Genomic DNA, 18188 nt, shown 5'->3' with positions numbered 1-18188 from the left:
TTCTTCTTCTTCTTCTTCTTCTTCTTCTTCTTCTTCTTCTTCTTCTTTTTCTTCTTCTAAATATATGTATTGTATTATGGGGGAATAAACATTTTTAAGTTAGGGGCACAGCAGACAGTAAAAGTACATGCATTTTCTTTTTAACCGGAGGGAGCAATAAATATTTACCTTACTTTATTGAAAGATTGATGAAACATTTCAATCTGATTTTAAATCATTTAAATATAAACGGAAAAAACAATGAGTAGGAAAGAGAGAATGAAGGAATGAAAGGCTACATGTCAGTAAATGTTCAAAGGCAGGATCCACGCAGAGCTCAGTGGCAGTCAGTTGACATATTGACATGATGTGTGATTTTATGTATGTATGTATGGAGCAATGTATGGATAGATGGATGGATGGATGAGAGTATGGATGAATGTATAGATGGATGGATGAACGGAGGGGTGGATGGATGGATGAATGGATGAGTGTATATGGGTCGATGGATCGATGAATGAGTGTATTGATGGATGAGTGTATGGATGGAAGTATGAATGGAGGGGTGGATGGATCGATGAATGGATGAGTGTATGGGTGGATGGATGGATGAGTGTATTGATCGAGGGGTGAATGGGTGGTTGTATGGATGAAGGGGTGGATGAATGTATGGAGGGGTGGATGGATGGATGGATGAATGGATTCATGGATGAATGGATGAGTGTATGGGTGGATGGATGGATGAATGGATGAATGGATGGATGAATGGATGAGTGTATGGGTGGATGAATTGATGGATGGAGGGGTGAATGGAAGGATGGATGGATGAGTGTATGGGTGGATGGATGGAAGGAGGGATGGATGGAAGGAGGGGTGGATGGATGGATGGATGGATGAAGGGGTGCAGGTCGGGTGTTGGGGAGAGGGGAGGGCCAGGCTGCGACGTCACCGCTTTCTGGCGGAGTGAGTGAGTGACTGGGCTCGGGGCTCCAGGCTCAATCTGCGGCCAGCAGCAGCAGAGGTGGTGTCGGGCAGCAGAGCAGCTCGTCTCATCCACTCCTTCAGCTCCTCCTGCGGGCTTCTTCCTCACCGGGGGCCGGGAGACACAAAAGACGGGGCAACTGCATGAGCAGAGGCGGGTCAGCTCTCCGTCTTCATCTCGACTGCGAGCCAGGCTAGCTTGATGCTCACTTCAGCCCGCTAGCCTTTGTGTGTGTGTGCGGGTGACAGGGCTGTCAATGCATCCAGGGAGACCCTGAGAAGCACCGCGGGGCTCGGGGGAGAAGAAGCCCCCTTCTCTCTACTTGACAGTCTGCAGAAATCACCCTCCGAGTGCGGGCAAACAGCGGCAGCCGCGTTGCGCACGCAGAGAGCGGATCCCCAGTGAGGAGCATCACAACCCGGGCACGGTTTTCCACGTCGCCGCCTGTCTGCCACCTCCAGCCTGACAGCACCAAGACGCCGATTGATGACTGATTTTCTTTCTGGATAAGACTCGGCGTTGCGCACCGCGGCCAACATGCTGGCAGCGGGGTTGCTCTTCCTGGGATTGTTGCACAGTTTGGAAGTAACCACTCCAGCGGGGGCTATTGATGGTAAGCAGAGGAAAACCCGAGTGTTGCGTAAAAACGCGTAGAAGCGCCACACCGAGTGTGTGCGTGCAGGAGATCGAAGCAGGGTTTCGTTGTGTTGGTGTGTTTGAGAATAAGATGAGAAGGAATGAGCGCAGCAACGTGGAGGGATGACACCGAGGCAATTAAAGCGCTCTTTTGTTTCTGTCTCCCGGTGCCACATGTGCAAATGTGCACTGTCACAGCAGTGAGCGCACATCGTCTCCTCTAGATTCACTCTCTTTCACACATGTACACCGACATGCAGCGATGTGAAGGCAGCACAGGCCTCAGTGCTCTCCTCAAACCACTTGTTTCCAGGTCGATACGTTGGTTTAAATGTGGAGGCAGCACACACACACACACACACACACACACACACACACACACACACACACACACGATAGTTTTTAATTTCTTCAGTGACAGAGACGAGGACAAATGTCTGATGTGCAGCTGTGATAGAACAGTTGAGTCTGGTTCAACAGTTTTTTACTGTGTGGCAAATAAACACTGTCATATTTCCCCCGCTCCACTGGGTTCGATCAGTGGGTTTTATGTCTTATTTCTCAGCTGCAGTTTAGATTTACGCTGTGGATAATCCATGAACCCATTACAGTTAGTCTTCCTCATCTCTGAGCTCAGATATTTAGTGCTGCCGTCAACTCGGCCATATATTGGAGCAGTGTGTCATTGCTTTGAATCAGTGCAGTGCCTGTTTTAAACTTGTCTGTTCCTTGGCCTGTGTTCATGCTCTCGAGCTGCTTCAGGATTATTCCTTGTCATGAGTCAGCCTTCTTCAAACAGTTCTACAAGATACTGTCACTTTTTCACTGTTTGTCTGCTGAACGTTGTGTGCAGAGGTTTTAATGAACCCAAGTTAGAAAACGGTGTGTTCATCCTACCTGGTTTATCTGCAGTGAAGATTTTAGAGTCAGTGTTTTTCATAAAAGGAAACTGAATTCTTACTGTTCACACATGGGGTTTCAGTATGCTTGTTTACTTTATCTCCTGGACTGTACAGGCTATAGGTCTCCTTCGCTCCCAGCAGTAGTCATATTGTGATTTGCAGGCAGATGAAAACGGTTCAGAAACAGCTCCCCCTACTAACACACACCTTCGGAGCCTCGCTGGAACCACTTCTGGAAACTATTAAGCCTCACAGCGCCACTCACACACTCCACTGTTTGGTAAGAAAGGGGAAAAAAAGGGTCAAATTTCTTACATTTGTTGCAGGCGAAAAAGAAGAGAATGTGGGTTTATTTTTTTCAAAGATATAATGCTTCACATTCATCCAGGGAATGTCTGACCTGTGACTGGGTCCATAAGCTTCTCAGGAGCATTCTAAGATGACGTTCACTGAGAAGGTGCACTATTTGCCGTACAGCTAATCTGGTTTCTGAATTTGACATTTCATTAAAATCGGTGGGACTGATTAAAACCAGGAGCCACACTTGCTGAGATTCATAGTCGAGCCATAAATGCCTCCCCCTGCCTTTTGAAGTCAACTCATTGCACTTGGCAATCCAGTGCTGTGAGCTTCTTAGGGAAGCAGAATCCACATAAATTACCACCTAACTGATCGACTCACAGAGCGCGTACTTACCTGCAGCCCCCCCCCCCCCCCCCCCCCTCATAGCCGAGAAACCCAGCCTCCAAAACAAACAGTCCCTGCCTCGATGTGCTGGTATTGTTTTAGTGAAAATGTCCTTACTCTGAGTCTTTGTGCCTTGATTTGATGTGTCAGCTTTGGGCTGTGCACCAGAGGAGACCACCACAGCTTACTAAAAACGTTACCGTGCTGTAGGTTTTGCCACAAGGTGAAGATATTCACATTGCAGGAGCTGAAGCTATTTGATGAAGGTAAAAGGTATCATTGCATAGCCTGCCTTCTGTAAATGAAGAATTAAGAGTCAAAAGTATAAATCATATTCTTCAGCTGTAAGGGAAAACGCTTGTTAGACCCCAACCAAAATCACATTACCATCATCTTTAGCTCTTTTTTTTTAATCAAGTTTGCTAGTTAACAGGATTACTTTCTTTTTACTGATTTCTAAGAGAATTATTTGTGAATCTTGATGAAAAATAGTTCAAGTATATATTGAGGTACTTGGTATCGGTGTCAGTAATTTCAGGTGGATCCAAATGAAAATCTGGATTTAGTGGATTTAAATGTGGTTTAATTGGGGTCTCTGCTTTCTTCAGCTGCTTTACAGTAACCAACAGAGCTTGAAACCCCCCGTACTACCACCAATGTGCAGCTGACAAACGTGATGTGGTCTTAGCTATGAGGCTTGTTTTAATTGAATTGGGGGTGTTGTTGGGCCTTGGCAGAGGAATGTGTTCTACTGAGTGCAATTCTAGTTCATACGATTTTATTCAAAATAAACTGCCAAAATGCCCATTCCCTCAAAAATTGCAACTCATTGCAATATCTGTTAAACTCATCGCAATATTATTTCTTTTTGTACATGACAGAGCCTCTAAGGGAAATATCCTGACAATTATTTTATAATGGCCCACACATTCGTACGATATACTGAATGTGATATACTAGATAAGCTTGTAACTTACGAACAAACCTTGATGCCAACCTTAACAGACATTGGTCAATATGTAATTTGTTGCATTTTGTAGTTAGCTATGTTACCCTCATCCAAGAATAGCTTAATTTATTTTAACCTCTTATCCCCTTTGATTTTTTTTTTCGAGCCCTTTGAACCACATGTGCTACTAGTAAAGTTGTTTTCCAACTTGCCTTCAACTTCTTTTTCCAGTTTCTAGACCTCTAAAGATTTCCTGTCACTGTGTCTGTGCTGTAGCCAGTCCCCGGGCCACCAACAAACCCCCAAGTTTAATTGGGTCTAAACTGCTGCTTTGTTTCCCGGAGGGTACCTCCACGAACAGTCTCAAATTGTTCAGAAAGTGCTGCTAATTGGGGGACTGGTGGAAAAGGCCCCAATGAAAGTGCTCGCATTGTTTCACTCCATAAAAGTGATGGCATTGACAAAAAAAAACAAGTCCTCGGAAATGGTGATTTTACCTCAGGCTAGAGCAAACACCTTCCATAGAAAAAAAGAAATGGAGACGTGTGCTTGAGATCTGGACATTGAAGGCAGCTGGAAGCATTTCAACTTAAATAATTTCAATATTTTTATGCAGGGATCTCCTTTTTTATTTTTAAGCCATCTAAAATACCTAGTTCTGCATTTTGTGTCCTCTTATGCTTCCTCCCTTAAACTTTTAACTTCTTCATAGAAACCATATCCTTCTTACTGAAAGCAGCACAGGCTCCTTCTTTGTTAATTAAGTCACCAGTCATTCTCTCCTGACAGCTTTCCCCCCATGGTCGTCTGTGCTGGAACATTTGGTGGTGAAGGTCTTAGAACTGGCCCAGCAGTATGGCTGTTTTTGTGGTGGTACCAACATCACAATGGCCAAAAGGTTACCACTGTGTCTCTATTTTACAGCCGAGGGCAATGTGGTAAACAAAGTACATCTGTTAGGTCCGGGTCTGCTGCTGACCTTATGTCCCCCAAGCAACATGTAGGAAAAACAGTTAATGTCAATAGCAGATGAAGAGTATATTTAACTCAGCTATAAATATGTGGTTTGAGAGCAGTTCTTTAGTTGCTAGCTGCTTAAATACCCGAAGGCCTGAAACCAGACATGGCCACCTCACTGAGCAGAAGAAAACCATCCAGGACTTTGGTCAACAGCTTTTCTAGACTAAAGACAACTTGATGATTGATGCTGTTGAGCATTTATAATGAAACTCTGCACTCACAAAGTGTTACTTTAGATAACGCTTCTGACAGTGCAACATCCACCTACCTGGTGTGAAATATTAGTCCATGGTCACAGTGAGACACTAAGGTCAAACATAATTTCCTTTTTCTGGAAAACAACATAAACTGCTCCCCATATTTATTTTTTATCTTAAAATTATCTTTAATCTTCAAAGAGACAATAACAATGCTGAGATAAGAGACATTTTTCATAATTGCCTGAAAACACTGCAGAAGTCTTTTAAAAGCTGACATCTATTTTAGCCAAAGTGCACTTATGTCTATGTGAGCGAGCTTGTCAGAACAGCCCCTGACCCACTTTGGTGTTGTGACACATTGATGGAGATACACTATCTAGATGGGGCTATTTAAGGGAGGGAGGATTGAACAGGCTCAGGAGGCCCTCAGAAAGAATATGAGCAGAAACCTTCAGAGGGAATCATGAACACACTCAATAAATATTCACAATACATTAGCCAGTAACTCATAACACTGTCTGAAGGTAAGTATATAAAAAGAAGCAGGCTGCGAAAAATACTATGCCCTCTGTGCCACGAGTCTTGATTTGTAGCTTAGACCAAATGCTGAGGTGGAGGCTGCCTTGGCTGGAGATTCTGTCTTATTAACGTGTTATTTATTTTCGTGGGTCAAAGTGACAGAAATCCTTCCTGCATGATGACCAAAGGTTTAACATTACTCATGGAGGGGGGAAGCCAATTTCCACTCCTTTTTTTTTTTTTTACACCGTGGTGCCTAGAAACAAATGTTTTGAAAATAGAGCTATGTACAATCTTTGATATGAGAGCAGTGTTTGTGTGGTTGGGTCGTCAACAACACTTTGTTCCTCCGCATGGAACAGATGCATGCAGGGTTTTTGTCCTAAAGGGGTGATTCAGAAAACCTGACAGATGGAGCGTCTTTTGCTGTTAGAGTTTTACAGTACATGTTTCATTTCCATTTTCATACTGTAGGCCTATATCATTTTTCCATTTGTAACTATATTTCTATGTACTTTGTATATATGAGGCTTTATTAAAGATTTGCACAGAGGTGCTGTTCAACATAAAAGGACATCATCTTTTTGATAGAAGTATCTTTATTTGTCAAATATATATTTTTTTAATGTGATAATGAATAGTTTACTTTTATTTGGTCAATTATTCATTGATTTTTCTTTCAAAGATTTGAGATGCTTTGTTATCTTGGTATGAAATTGGCTATATACTATCTACTACTTATATCGGGCTATACATTGAATAAAGTGAGTGTAAATTGACTAACAGATTGTTAACACATCAAGCAGATGCAGAGTGACATTAGTATTCATTTTGAGTGATATTAATGGCCACCTGATGAATTTAGCAGAGTGGGCGTGTAAAGTTTTATAAAAAATCCCTGTCATAGAGGTGAGAATGAACCACAACAGTAAATGTGTGTGGCAGAAAGTGAAACAATGAGCTGAAAGACATTGTAAAGCTGCACACTCGTGTGATCGTTCCCTGTGGGTTCATCAGTTTGATTGACCTCTTCACATACAAGACACGTGATCCATTGTCAATATTAAAATAAAGGTCATAGCAGCTTTAAATCTGTCCAGAGTAGCTGCTTTGGTTAGAAATATGGTTGTGTGAAGAAATCCATTACTTTGGTTTTATTATCATAGCTTTATCCATCTAAATGTGAATAAAACTTGAGTAGTGAATCTGTAAATTTCCGTTGATATATTGTTCACAAAGGAAACAGCCAGTATTTCACTTTTACAGCAGCAACTGCTATTATCAGTCTGGGAATTATCTATTTAAGACGTTGTACTCCCCAGATAATGCAGCTGATACATTTGTTTGTATGAGTAAGGGTGTGTGCGAGAAAGAGAAAGTAAGCTGCACTGTATGTCTCTTATGAAACCACACAAGTGTTGAAGCTGCTACTTAGAACAGCAGTCCTTCACCATGCACTGGCCATGGTGGTCGGGGGGATCAGAGCTGAGGAGGAGGGTGGTGCCTGGCCCAGACCCGGTACTGACATCCATCTTCTGTGATGTGATCCCGTCCCAAGTGGACAACTCTAAGTGCATCACTTCACACCTGGCATTAGAATGTGGCTCCACATGTGACCACTCGTGATCCTACCTCACGTCCCTGCTCTTTATGGGAACAAACACGTACGCCACTATTTATCATTAAGACCAAATTATGTTAATAGCCAGTCTGACTCTGCATATAGGTCTGTTGTTTGTGTGTGTGTGTGTATGTGTGGGTGTGTGTGAGTGTATGTGTGTATGGGGGTCATTGTGATAGGGATAGAGAGAAAGCAGGACAGGGGGTGGCAAGTAAATCAATGCTCTGTGTGCAGCTCTAATATGATATAAGATACTCATTTGAAATAGTTTAAAAAAGAAATAGTAAATCAATACGTGGCAATCGATTTTGATGATGTAGTTTTGGCTACAAACAAATCAATGTACGAGAAACACTGAGAAGTGTAAAGATATTTACAGCTCCTTATGAAACTGTAGCAGGTCAGAGGATGTCAGCTGAGGAGCGGGTCCCCTTGTTGCTTCTCTGTTCACACTCCTTAAGGAATGGGGCCACATGCGTCTCAGATCGCCTTCTCATGTGGTCCAAATGATCAGATCTTTAATGAATCTTCACACTAGAGTTCATTTTCTGTCCAAACTTGAGCGAGCCTAAGGGAAAGCGACCCAAACCCGACCTGAGCCTGATGTTTTCCCCCCATTACATGCATGTGGAGCATAAAAGTGAAGTAGATTCAACCCGAATGGCAGTTTGTCCAGATGGGTTTGGGTCGGGTGTCCACACTTAAGCTAGTAGGATCACCTAAGACTGATGATGATGCCAGGTCTGAACGGGGCCAAACCCTCTGGATGACACAGGACAATTAGCTCTCATTCAGCCTGTTTGAGCATTCATAACAACCCTATAGTCATAATTCAAAACCTGCACTGCCACGTTTACACAGGGCTCGAGTTAGCAGCTTCAGATCTCTACACAGCACTGCTGTATTCAAAGGTTGTGCAACTTTATTGCACTTCTTTAATTTATATAACCAACCTAGCTCTGTTCCGGATTTAAGTAACAGGGATCCATGTTCACTCATTCATGCTGAAGCCAGGCTGAAGCAAGGCAGTGTCAGGGTCTGGTCGTCACACCGACCACAAACAGGAGTTAAACCCGGTGTCACACAGTGTCAGCGTGAAAGGACTGTTGTGCAGAAAGCAAGTTGTGACCCTCATTTGCCAGGTTGCTGTTACGTGTTGCACAATGGAGGCTGTGTGACCTTTTGTTCCTGCGTGTGATTGAATCCATTTCCGTGAATCTATTCAGATGAGTAATGTACTGGATTAAGCCCAAACATCATTCGCCTGTCGCAAACATTGTGGAGTCCAAACTCTAGCTAGTCTAAATTCTAAGATTGTTGCCAATAGTTGTTGCGCCATCATATGAAATAATTTTTATTTTCAGCATCAGTCCACCCAGCAGAGACATTCATTCACATCCGAGTTTTTTTAAGCTGACATCCTTTTAGTTTTTTCAGGGACAAAAGTGTTATGGAGAAGATTTGAACCCATTGTGGTTTCATTGGGAATCAATTCCCTGTAGAAAATTGAAGCAAACAAACAGACCTCATTCTCCCCGGCAGTACTTCCTGATAAAGTACAGTGTGTACTGTGTATAACCTTCACAACTCGTCTCTCCTAGTCCCCGCAAATTCATCTTGGCTTTTTTTCAGACTTTGAAACCAGGGTCACTATTCATGCAAGGACGTCGGTGTAGATTTATTTGCAAACTTATAATCCTTTACACAAAGTACCCAACCCTAACCTTAACATAAGCCCTAGCTGCAACACTAATCCCTCAAGCAGGCATTCACCCTTCACTTCGGAGCAAAAGTCTCCTCACATGGCCTTTAGTGGACCCAAAGTCCCTCTTTCTGCCTTCAGCCTGAGCAAAAAACAACTGAAATGAGAGGTGTTTGTGGGCCAGTACTTGATAAACATTTACAGGTGATACCACATTCATATAGCCCGTATGAATCATTTTCAGGCATTTAGTGTGGAGGATTTCCCACAATGTGTGTAGGCAGCTTAATGCGTATTGTGTAGTTCTGGGAAGAGAACTTTCACTATTATTAGCCTCCACACACTAAAACTAAATCTACTAGTCATCAACATTATTTTTGTCGTAATTTGTAGAATAGAGATTGCGTGGATGTTTACCTGGATGTTAAATTAGCTGAACTGATGATTTGAGGAAATGCTTATTTTCTGTCTGGCAGGGTCGGATGAGACGATTGATTCCCGTTCACAGCTGTTAGTTATAAGGCTACATAGAGCCACTGCTTAGCTTAGCTTAGCACCAAGACTGGAAAAGGAGTTTAACTGTTATCAAACAGCAAGAAAGCCCAAATACAAGCTCTCCAATGATCACACTTTGTTACAGGAATTTATGTTCTCTTCCATCGTTGTTTTTTTGTTTGTTGTAAGAAATGTACTGAAAAACTTCAGGACGGATTGCAATGAAACTTGGGTGAAGTATAGGTCAGAGGAAGAACCCAATAGATTTCGATGCAGATCTGGACCAGGGGGTCAGATTCAGGATTTTTGTTGTGAGATCGTGAGGCATTTTCCAACATTACTTTTAATTTCATAATAAATCATGGATCTTGAGAAAAGAAATATGCATTTTAGGGGAACTGATATTTATAGGTTTGGTCAATTAGGTTTAGATCCAAATAAACATTCAGATCTAGTGAATGTTGGGCCTTGGGGGAGGTATGTACACTACTGAGTACCGTAGTTGTTTGTATACTTTTTTATGGAGACTTAAAGGCACTCTAAATTTTTTGTACATATTAAAAAAATTGGTAAAAGGTGGTTATTGGCAAGCTGGCATGTTTTGTGAGCGGTTGAAATAAAGAGCCAGGCTCGCTGTTTCCCTTTGTCTTTGTGCCTGTATTCAACCTTCCTTATGTTCAACAGACAATGGTATTGATCTTCTCATCTTCCTTTCTACCAGAAAGTGAATAGGCCTATTTTCCCGGAATGGCAATTCATCACATTTAATTGAAAGTACCCTGAACTGTCTCTGAGACTTGTTTGAAAAATGTTGTGCACCATATCTTTAATGGCAGAAATGTCAGATTCAGAGATACAGTCTAAACATTATGTACAAAATCAGTGATCTGGATTTACGGTCTCATTTATGAAATGTCTTGTTCAACATCACAAAATCAAGAATTTGGTTTTATCTTTAGGCACTTTTGGCAGTTAAAGGTGCTATGGTTGCTTCAGCTCATGATTGGTAAATGTGAAAGACTATCCTGGCGATTCTATTCTGGTTTCATTGAACTCGTGCGTCACACTGAGACTTGGAACTTGTACTGGTCTTATGAAAAGGCACTAAAGAATTTCATATAATCTTCTTTAATACGTCTCCCTCAGCAGCATGCTAAGAAGGCTTAATTGTCATTTTCCTCCCGGTGCAGCTATGTACAGCGTGTGCTCTGGGGGTGGTGTGGCAAAGGGATTTGTCTAAACTGACTAACTTGATAATAGTGGATCACACCTTGTGTTTTTTTTTTCTTGCTTTTTTTTTTTTTTTTTTTTTTGCTTCATCCCCCTCAGCAGCTGAATTTCAATAGATCTTTTTATTTGGAAGTGAAGGAGGTCATAGTCTCCCCTCTCCGAGCTCTACAACACTGAGTCCTGTAAAAATAGCAGTCATGGTTGATTACCACTCTGGGGTTGAGACCTGGTGAGATCTCAGCCAGACTTCCAAACAGCTCTTAATTAAGTTCACATCTGATTACTCTGCCCCGCTCTGGAGGTTCTCCCTCTCGATGCCGCAGAGCCTTGTGTGGAGTGTGACCTGTGAAATCCAAACAATCGCAGGCGAGACTGTGTTGTCCTGCATGACGGACTTTCATTTTACTTGGCAGCTATCTCTAGACATGAGCACATTCCTCATGTTAATTTAGTTTATGCATAACACACACTTATGCAGACACACACATGCAGACGCTTTCTTAGAATCTGACAAAACGTCTCCTAAAAATAAGACTGACTCACGCATTTGTTCAGAAAGGTGAACCGTGGAGCGCCTGTAGGGACAAAATCACCCTCTGACCTTCATTCACTGTAGACAAGTATGATGAAAACATGAATATGTTTTGTCATGTCTCTGTGAATATGTCCAGATTCTGTCTGAATCTTTGTTTTCTTATATCACCTCTCATTCACTGGTGGATACATTTCCACAGCTCCTTCAAACTCTGCCAGAAAGGTTTATTTAAAAGAGGCACAGCTGGGGATGTTTTTTTTTCAGTTTTTTTTTATATGACAAATTGGAAAACTCCCCCTCCCCCTCCTTCTTCTCTCCTCTCACTCTCTTCCATTACAAAATCCTGCTGTGGAGGAGGATGAGGAGGTGGCAGACCACAGCCAGCCCAGCTGATGAAGACTCTCTCCTCATTTTTTTGCCCTTTACACAACTCCCCCCCTCAACCCATTTACATGTAGAGGTCAGGAGAATTGACCCCTGCCCCTCTCTCTTTCTTCTTGACTGCCCTGTCTCTCTAATATGTTTTCCCATTTCCCTTTTAGCTTTTGTGGCTATTTGCTGTCTCATTACTTGCCGGACTCGGTCTTGTGTCGTCTAAATCTAAGAGGCTGATAATAGGAGAATATTCTGAACATAAAAATGTATTTCTCTCTTTAGATTTGTCCTAACCGCCTCGACGTGCCTATCATCGATGTTCTGTTCTGTTGCATATCTCAAAGATTCTTCGCCTGCAGGTCGAGTCAGTGTGACTTGTTGTGTTTCATTACTTTCCCTGTCTGTGGCTCTCAGTTAAGATAGTGTGTATCAAGGCTTGTGTCAATGTCAAGTTTAAATCTATACAATTTCATCATGTCCTAAAATAAACCTCCCTCTTCTTGAAAATTTGAAAACATAATGAACCTTTATCATTTCCAGCAGCGAAACACATGAGTGATAGCAGGACCACCGTCTCCCCTTGAGAAACTGACGGTGTGTTATATTAGTGCGAGTACATCCAATCTTCAGTAGACTAAACACGATGTTTCCTTTTTTCTTTTTCAGCAGACATTGCAATAGCCTCTGTGAGCATTTTGCACAATTCGCTGTGCACTTACTTCAGCCAACACACCCACCTGCTGCTATTGTGTGGGCCTGCCAACTTTGTCTCATAGCTCTGGATGAATCAGCAGCGGTTACAATGCTGCAGAAGCTGGAGAGGATGCACCTCCTCAGATCCGAGCGGACGTAGCCTGAGGAAGTTTTCTCGGTCTGTGTGTAGTAGGGGAAAGAAGCCGCTTTCATGTGTGCATACACAAAATACATTTGTATGACAATGTTTATTGTTGTATTTCTCCTCCTCCGTACTTCTTGGTCACTGATAGTCATGCTGTTATATGCAAAGTGTGCCTATGAGTGACTTAAGTTTAGAATATTTAAGGGAAAGTCTCCCTGGAAAAGAAAACAATGTAATATCCACGTAAACACACTCAGCTAGACTTCTTTGCTCAGCTAGCTTAGAAAACCTTGACCTAGAGAAGGTAAAGTCTGTCTGTTTGTTGATTTGTCCACCACTTTGGTCCAGACTGAAATATCTCAACAATCATGCCTGGACTGTGATAGCATTTTCTACATTAATGTATGCCCCGTCAGGATGAAGTGTAATACTATTTTTGACCCTCTGACTTTTCATAGATCAGCAGCATCCCAGGGAAACTTTGATTTGTCATAGAAACAATAACTTTCTTTTGTGTGTTTATTAGCTGCAGCTAACATACTAGCATGCTAAACTGTGATGGTGAACATGGTAAACCTCATAGACTGTATATAAAGATCCGTCTCCACTTCAATCCACTGTCTAAATATTCATCCCAGATAATACAGATATGAAAGCTGCCATTGTTTTGGTCAGACGATGGCTTCACTTTTGAGGAGCTGTCTTGTCGTCCTTCTCTATGTTCATTCTATGATAGCCTAATCCCTTTTAGAAGGTTAGCATGCCGATAGTAGCTTTCAGCTCAAAGCATCATTGCCTCAAAGTGCCAGCTGCTAGCATGATTGTAGACATTCAGTCTTGTTATCCTGGAGCTGACTGATGGTTTGCAGATATGATCACTGAAGGGACGTTCTAGTCTCTGAAGGGCATCTTTTGTAATGTCTGGGCAGTTTGTAAGTTACAGAACAGGAGATCTACAACCGGCGCAGACTGTACGTCTCCCCGTGTGACACCTAATGCAGGCGGCTTTGCAGACTGCTTTCCATACTGCACGGGCCTCCTCTCAGCACCACGGTTGACAGTACTTTTAGTCCAGCTTCAGCTCCACTGCTGCTGAGTGCTGTGTGATGAGGCGGTAGTCTCACTGTCTGCTGCAGCTTTGTAGTGCCCTGGTTGATCTTTGAGGGCAGACGTCCAACTTATTTATAGCTCTGGTGTGGGTGTTGGAGGAAATGGGGCTGTGGCTGGGGACAAGGCGTGTGTTTGCCTTAGGAGAGGACTCTTCCTCCCAACCAGACTGAGCTCATCCAGGAGCTAGGACTAGAGGGGCAGTGGTTTTGCAATGGGGCACAAATGGCGATGACCCAAAGCGTTTTCATGCAGCCTCCACTTGGGTAAACACACAGGCAGCTCATTGATAGCATGTGTGACATTCCTCCATCCCTTCACAGTGTCCCAGCCCAGCCCAGTTTGCTCTCAGATCCTCAGGCCTCCACCCGGCTGTGAGGGCCCGGCCCCACCTTTGAGTTGACGTACGCACACATCTCTCCATTTGCTCTCACTGCTCCAGGTCATCTAGTTTCTACTCTGTTATGTCATCCTGTGCCGCATCCATCTGTTTACCCCCTTTTCTTTCTTTCAACCTCTTTCTCACTGTATCGCTTCCTTTACAAACAAAAGACAATTAAGTAAGAGACCAGTAGCACTTTGCAGCCGAACAAAAGACCTCCACAGCCACAAGTACGTTTTGCTCAAGCAGTTATTATAGTTGTTTTTTTTTAACCTGGATATTGTGTTTTAAACCAGATAAATAAACCACCTGCAATATTTCAAACCCAAGTGATAAGCTAACCTCTCATAGGCAAGTTTATCTGTTCAAGATCTTTGACCAAAAAGTAGTTTATCTGCTACATTAGGTTTGCCTAAAGAGAAAAGTAAGTGATAAAATGTTTTTATTCAATACTCTTAAGTTTTGGATATTATATATATATATATTTCAGATCTAGTTGAAATGATTGAATCTGAGAAAATTGTTGGTGACTGTCACACCCAGCGTATGAATGACACGACAGAGCGGACGGTAGTTTTACGATGTTCCAGGATGGGTTTATTGTAGAATCTCAGAGGTGCAGATATTCAAACAAAACAATCCACAAGACAAAACGAATGCTCAGCACGACCCCCCGATGCTGGCCAAGCCCAGCCGCTCAGCCTGTGTCTGCTGCAGGTCGAGCCCCTCGGAGGAGGAGGAGCCAGAGCTTTCAAGGAGTCCGGTACACCTGCGTACCAGGTGCACCCAGTTACGGCTCGTTATCCCCAATCAGCAGCACTGCACACGGAGACCAGGGACACAAACAGAGGGTTAGACACCTGTCATGGAAAGGTACAGGCCAGCAGGCCGTCACAGTGACCATGACCCACTATCGTCTTTTATAATTTGTATTTTCAGGATCTGCCATTCACTCCTAGCCTGGATGCCAGACGAACTTAGCCCCGCCCACAACAGATTTGGTCGGGCAGTTCGGTCTGGGGTCGCTCCATTGGGAAAAAATTATGGCCGGACCGGGCCAATCAGATTGTCAGGGCGGGCTTTATACGATGATTGACAGATGATCAACGGTAACGTAATCAACCTCGTCATCACAGTGCCCTCGGGTTGAATTCGTTTTCAACAAACATGCCTGCCGCTGGCGAGCTGAGATGTGTAGATGCTGCCATTGAGTCTGTTTTAGAAGATATCGACAGCGCATTCATTTTGAAAGAGGAACACAGAACGTGGAGGCGACGCCAAAGCACCGCGCTAATCCCTATCGCCCCGGCGCTTGGCTGTTCACAACGGACACTGAAGCGACGCTGAACCGCCGGGCAGCGCTAATAATATCACCCGTTGATCCAGTAGATCGCTGCACGGCTTTGTGCCAGTCACACCGGAGGCTGAAGCACCGCGCTGCGCCAAGGCTGCCTCGCGGTGCTTCAGCCTCCGGTGTGACCGGCACAAAGTTTTAACATGGGAGTGGATGGGAGCCAGCTGTTATTTAAGGCTTGGCGCTGCGCTGAAGCGTCCGGTGTGAACCCGGCGTTAGTAAATAACTCACAATGCGTTGCTTAGCATACGTCACATACTACGTTGCTCTGATTGGTTGTAGGTCTATCCAATTGAGCGAAGAGGAATTTTACTTCCTGGTCAGTTGAAACACGCCCCATAATTTTTTCCCAATGGAGCGACTCCAGACCGAACTGCCCGACCAAAATGTTGTGGGCGGGGCTAAGTTCGTCTGGCATCCAGGCTAATTCACTCCGTTAACCTTTAGTATAACATTAATGTCAGTTAGAAAAGGGGACTTTCTGGTAGAGGATTGTAAAATCATGCAACGGAATATGAATTAATCCAGATACAAAAACATAAGTAATTTCTAAAACCATAGATTACGTGTCTGAACTGCAAAGTCCACTAACAGACTGTCTAGAACACAGTTTTGTTATGCAGGTGTCGACAACAGAGAAGAAACGTATTAATTGGACAGTCCATGTGTGCAAATAGACTGAAGGGCTATCCAGGGGTAGTGCCGTCCCCACCGGACAATGACGAATGAAGGATGTATCTCATTTCTCTCCGAATGGGTTTCCTCCATTCTTCCTTCCTCGCTTCTTTTCCGCATGTCTCTGCTCATGTCTCCAGACAAAAAGATGTGAGTGAAGGATGTAAGTCAGAGAAATGTGGAGGCAATTAAGGGAGCTGAGATGCACCCATACTCTCTAACTTGCCTCCCTGACCACCACTGTGGTTCGTGCTTCCTGTAATTCAGTTTTATTCATTTGTAATGTAGAAATCAGACAAAGGACAAAAAGCTATGGAAATGTACAGGTCGTGCAAAAGGGACCGAAAGGAGATGCCTATAATTTAAAACAGTATCCACAAGGTTAAACATAAATGCATTTATGCTCTTTACTGCTGTATACTTTGCACAGTATATATACAAGTCTTGTTGTGATTGGATGACTTGAGACTGACTCTAATGACAGGTTCGAGCACAGCCTTTGTCTCCACTCCCCCTGCTTCCCTCTACCTATCACAGCTGGCTGACGTGGCGCTGGTACAGTAGCCTTTACTGTTGCATGCTCACTAACCTCCTGACCTTCTTCCTGCTCCCTGATCTGTTCCTGTCAGGAGCATCTTGCAGATGAGTCTGAGGCAGATGTGCACTCCTCCCACAGCCATTAGTGGAGGAAGAGTTAACAGCATGTTGAGGCAGAGCACGTCAGCATCTGAACAACCGTGAGACAACAGACAGATGCGCCAAGACTCGCTGCGGACTGCGGCTGGTGTTTAAACCTCCAAACAAACAAACAAACAAACAAACGCGAGCACGCACCAAAGACGAATGATGAAGAGCAAAGAGGAAACGCTCTAACACAAACCTGGTTCCACTGCATGAATAATTCAAAAGCTTGTAACTCCTGCGAAAAAACGATGCCCCTATGCACACATACACACACACACAGTATACACACGCGCACACACACACACACCGTTGCAAGTGGGGAATGTGTGAAAGAGCACAGCAATATGTCAGCTTGAATTCATGGTATTTAGGTTGAGCTCCATTTCAAGATTCCCTTCACCACTGGAGTTGGAAGCCAGCTTCAAATGTAAATACACTCATCCTGTTTATCCTGCTTCATCCCATCATCCAGCCCTGCTCTGTCCCATTGCTTCCTCTTGCCCCGTTCCTCCTGTTATATGCCCACTTGGTCGAGAGGTTACAATAACATCTTAATCTCCAACGGGGGCCTTGTATTCTGACCGTAAAAGACTCACTGTACACAAGAGGTTTCGACACGGTCTGCGTGTGACACTTTAAAATGGAAATTATCAGTTGTATCAGAAGGCTGAGGTCAGTGGAATGATTCAGGGAGGGGAAGCTTTTGCCAATAACCACTGATATTTAACGTAATAACAGTGATGGATGTGGAGTTTGTATAGAAAGACATTTTTGTAAAAGAAACATAAGGCAAAGAGAGAACATGAACTCAGTTGATATAAAAACATAGCTTCAATAATATATATTAAAATCAGACATTTAACATACCTTTTATTATAAATTGCAGTTATAGTTTGGGATTTTCACTGTAATGTCCACATTTTTGTAATTTTCAGCTAAATCTTGTATTAACCTCCCTATTTAACCAGATGCCATTTTTCTATAACTTGCCTGAGAGCTAAAGTGCTTTTGTAATAATCTTTGCTTGGCGGTAAAAATACAGAGCAACATGTTACATTGCATTTTCAGCTCACTGGAGGTAGACTGTGGGTTTAAGCTGCCATTGGATTTCAGACAGCGTTCTTCTCCCTCGCTGCTTCCAGCCTCGTACAGTTTTCAATATGTCTTCCCTACGGAAAAGGGCAACCTCCGAGTTAGCTGAAATGACACAGGACTGTGGAGGTTTGGCTATGTGAGACTAGTCATACCAGTCACGAGTACTGTAAAAACTCACTCTAACGTGACCAGGTTGATTAACAGGACTACAAACATCTGCA

General features: G+C 43.3%; 1 protein-coding gene across 1 annotated transcript in view; it reads left to right on the top strand.

The window, feature by feature from the left end:
• The first annotated feature begins 958 nt into the window (after positions 1-958).
• LOC128462373 (low-density lipoprotein receptor-related protein 1-like) overlaps positions 959-18188 on the top strand; it is a 92240-nt gene continuing 75010 nt past the window's right edge. The window contains 1 exon segment of the mRNA XM_053410649.1: positions 959-1574. Within this exon segment, the coding sequence (XP_053266624.1) occupies positions 1499-1574 (76 nt within the window). The 5' untranslated portion in view covers positions 959-1498.

The sequence above is a fragment of the Pleuronectes platessa genome, chromosome 2 (genome assembly GCF_947347685.1).
Source record: "Pleuronectes platessa chromosome 2, fPlePla1.1, whole genome shotgun sequence".
Taxonomy (NCBI): domain Eukaryota; kingdom Metazoa; phylum Chordata; class Actinopteri; order Pleuronectiformes; family Pleuronectidae; genus Pleuronectes; species Pleuronectes platessa.
Note: the sequence above shows the minus strand (reverse complement) of the source record. Positions and strands in the feature narration are given on the sequence as shown.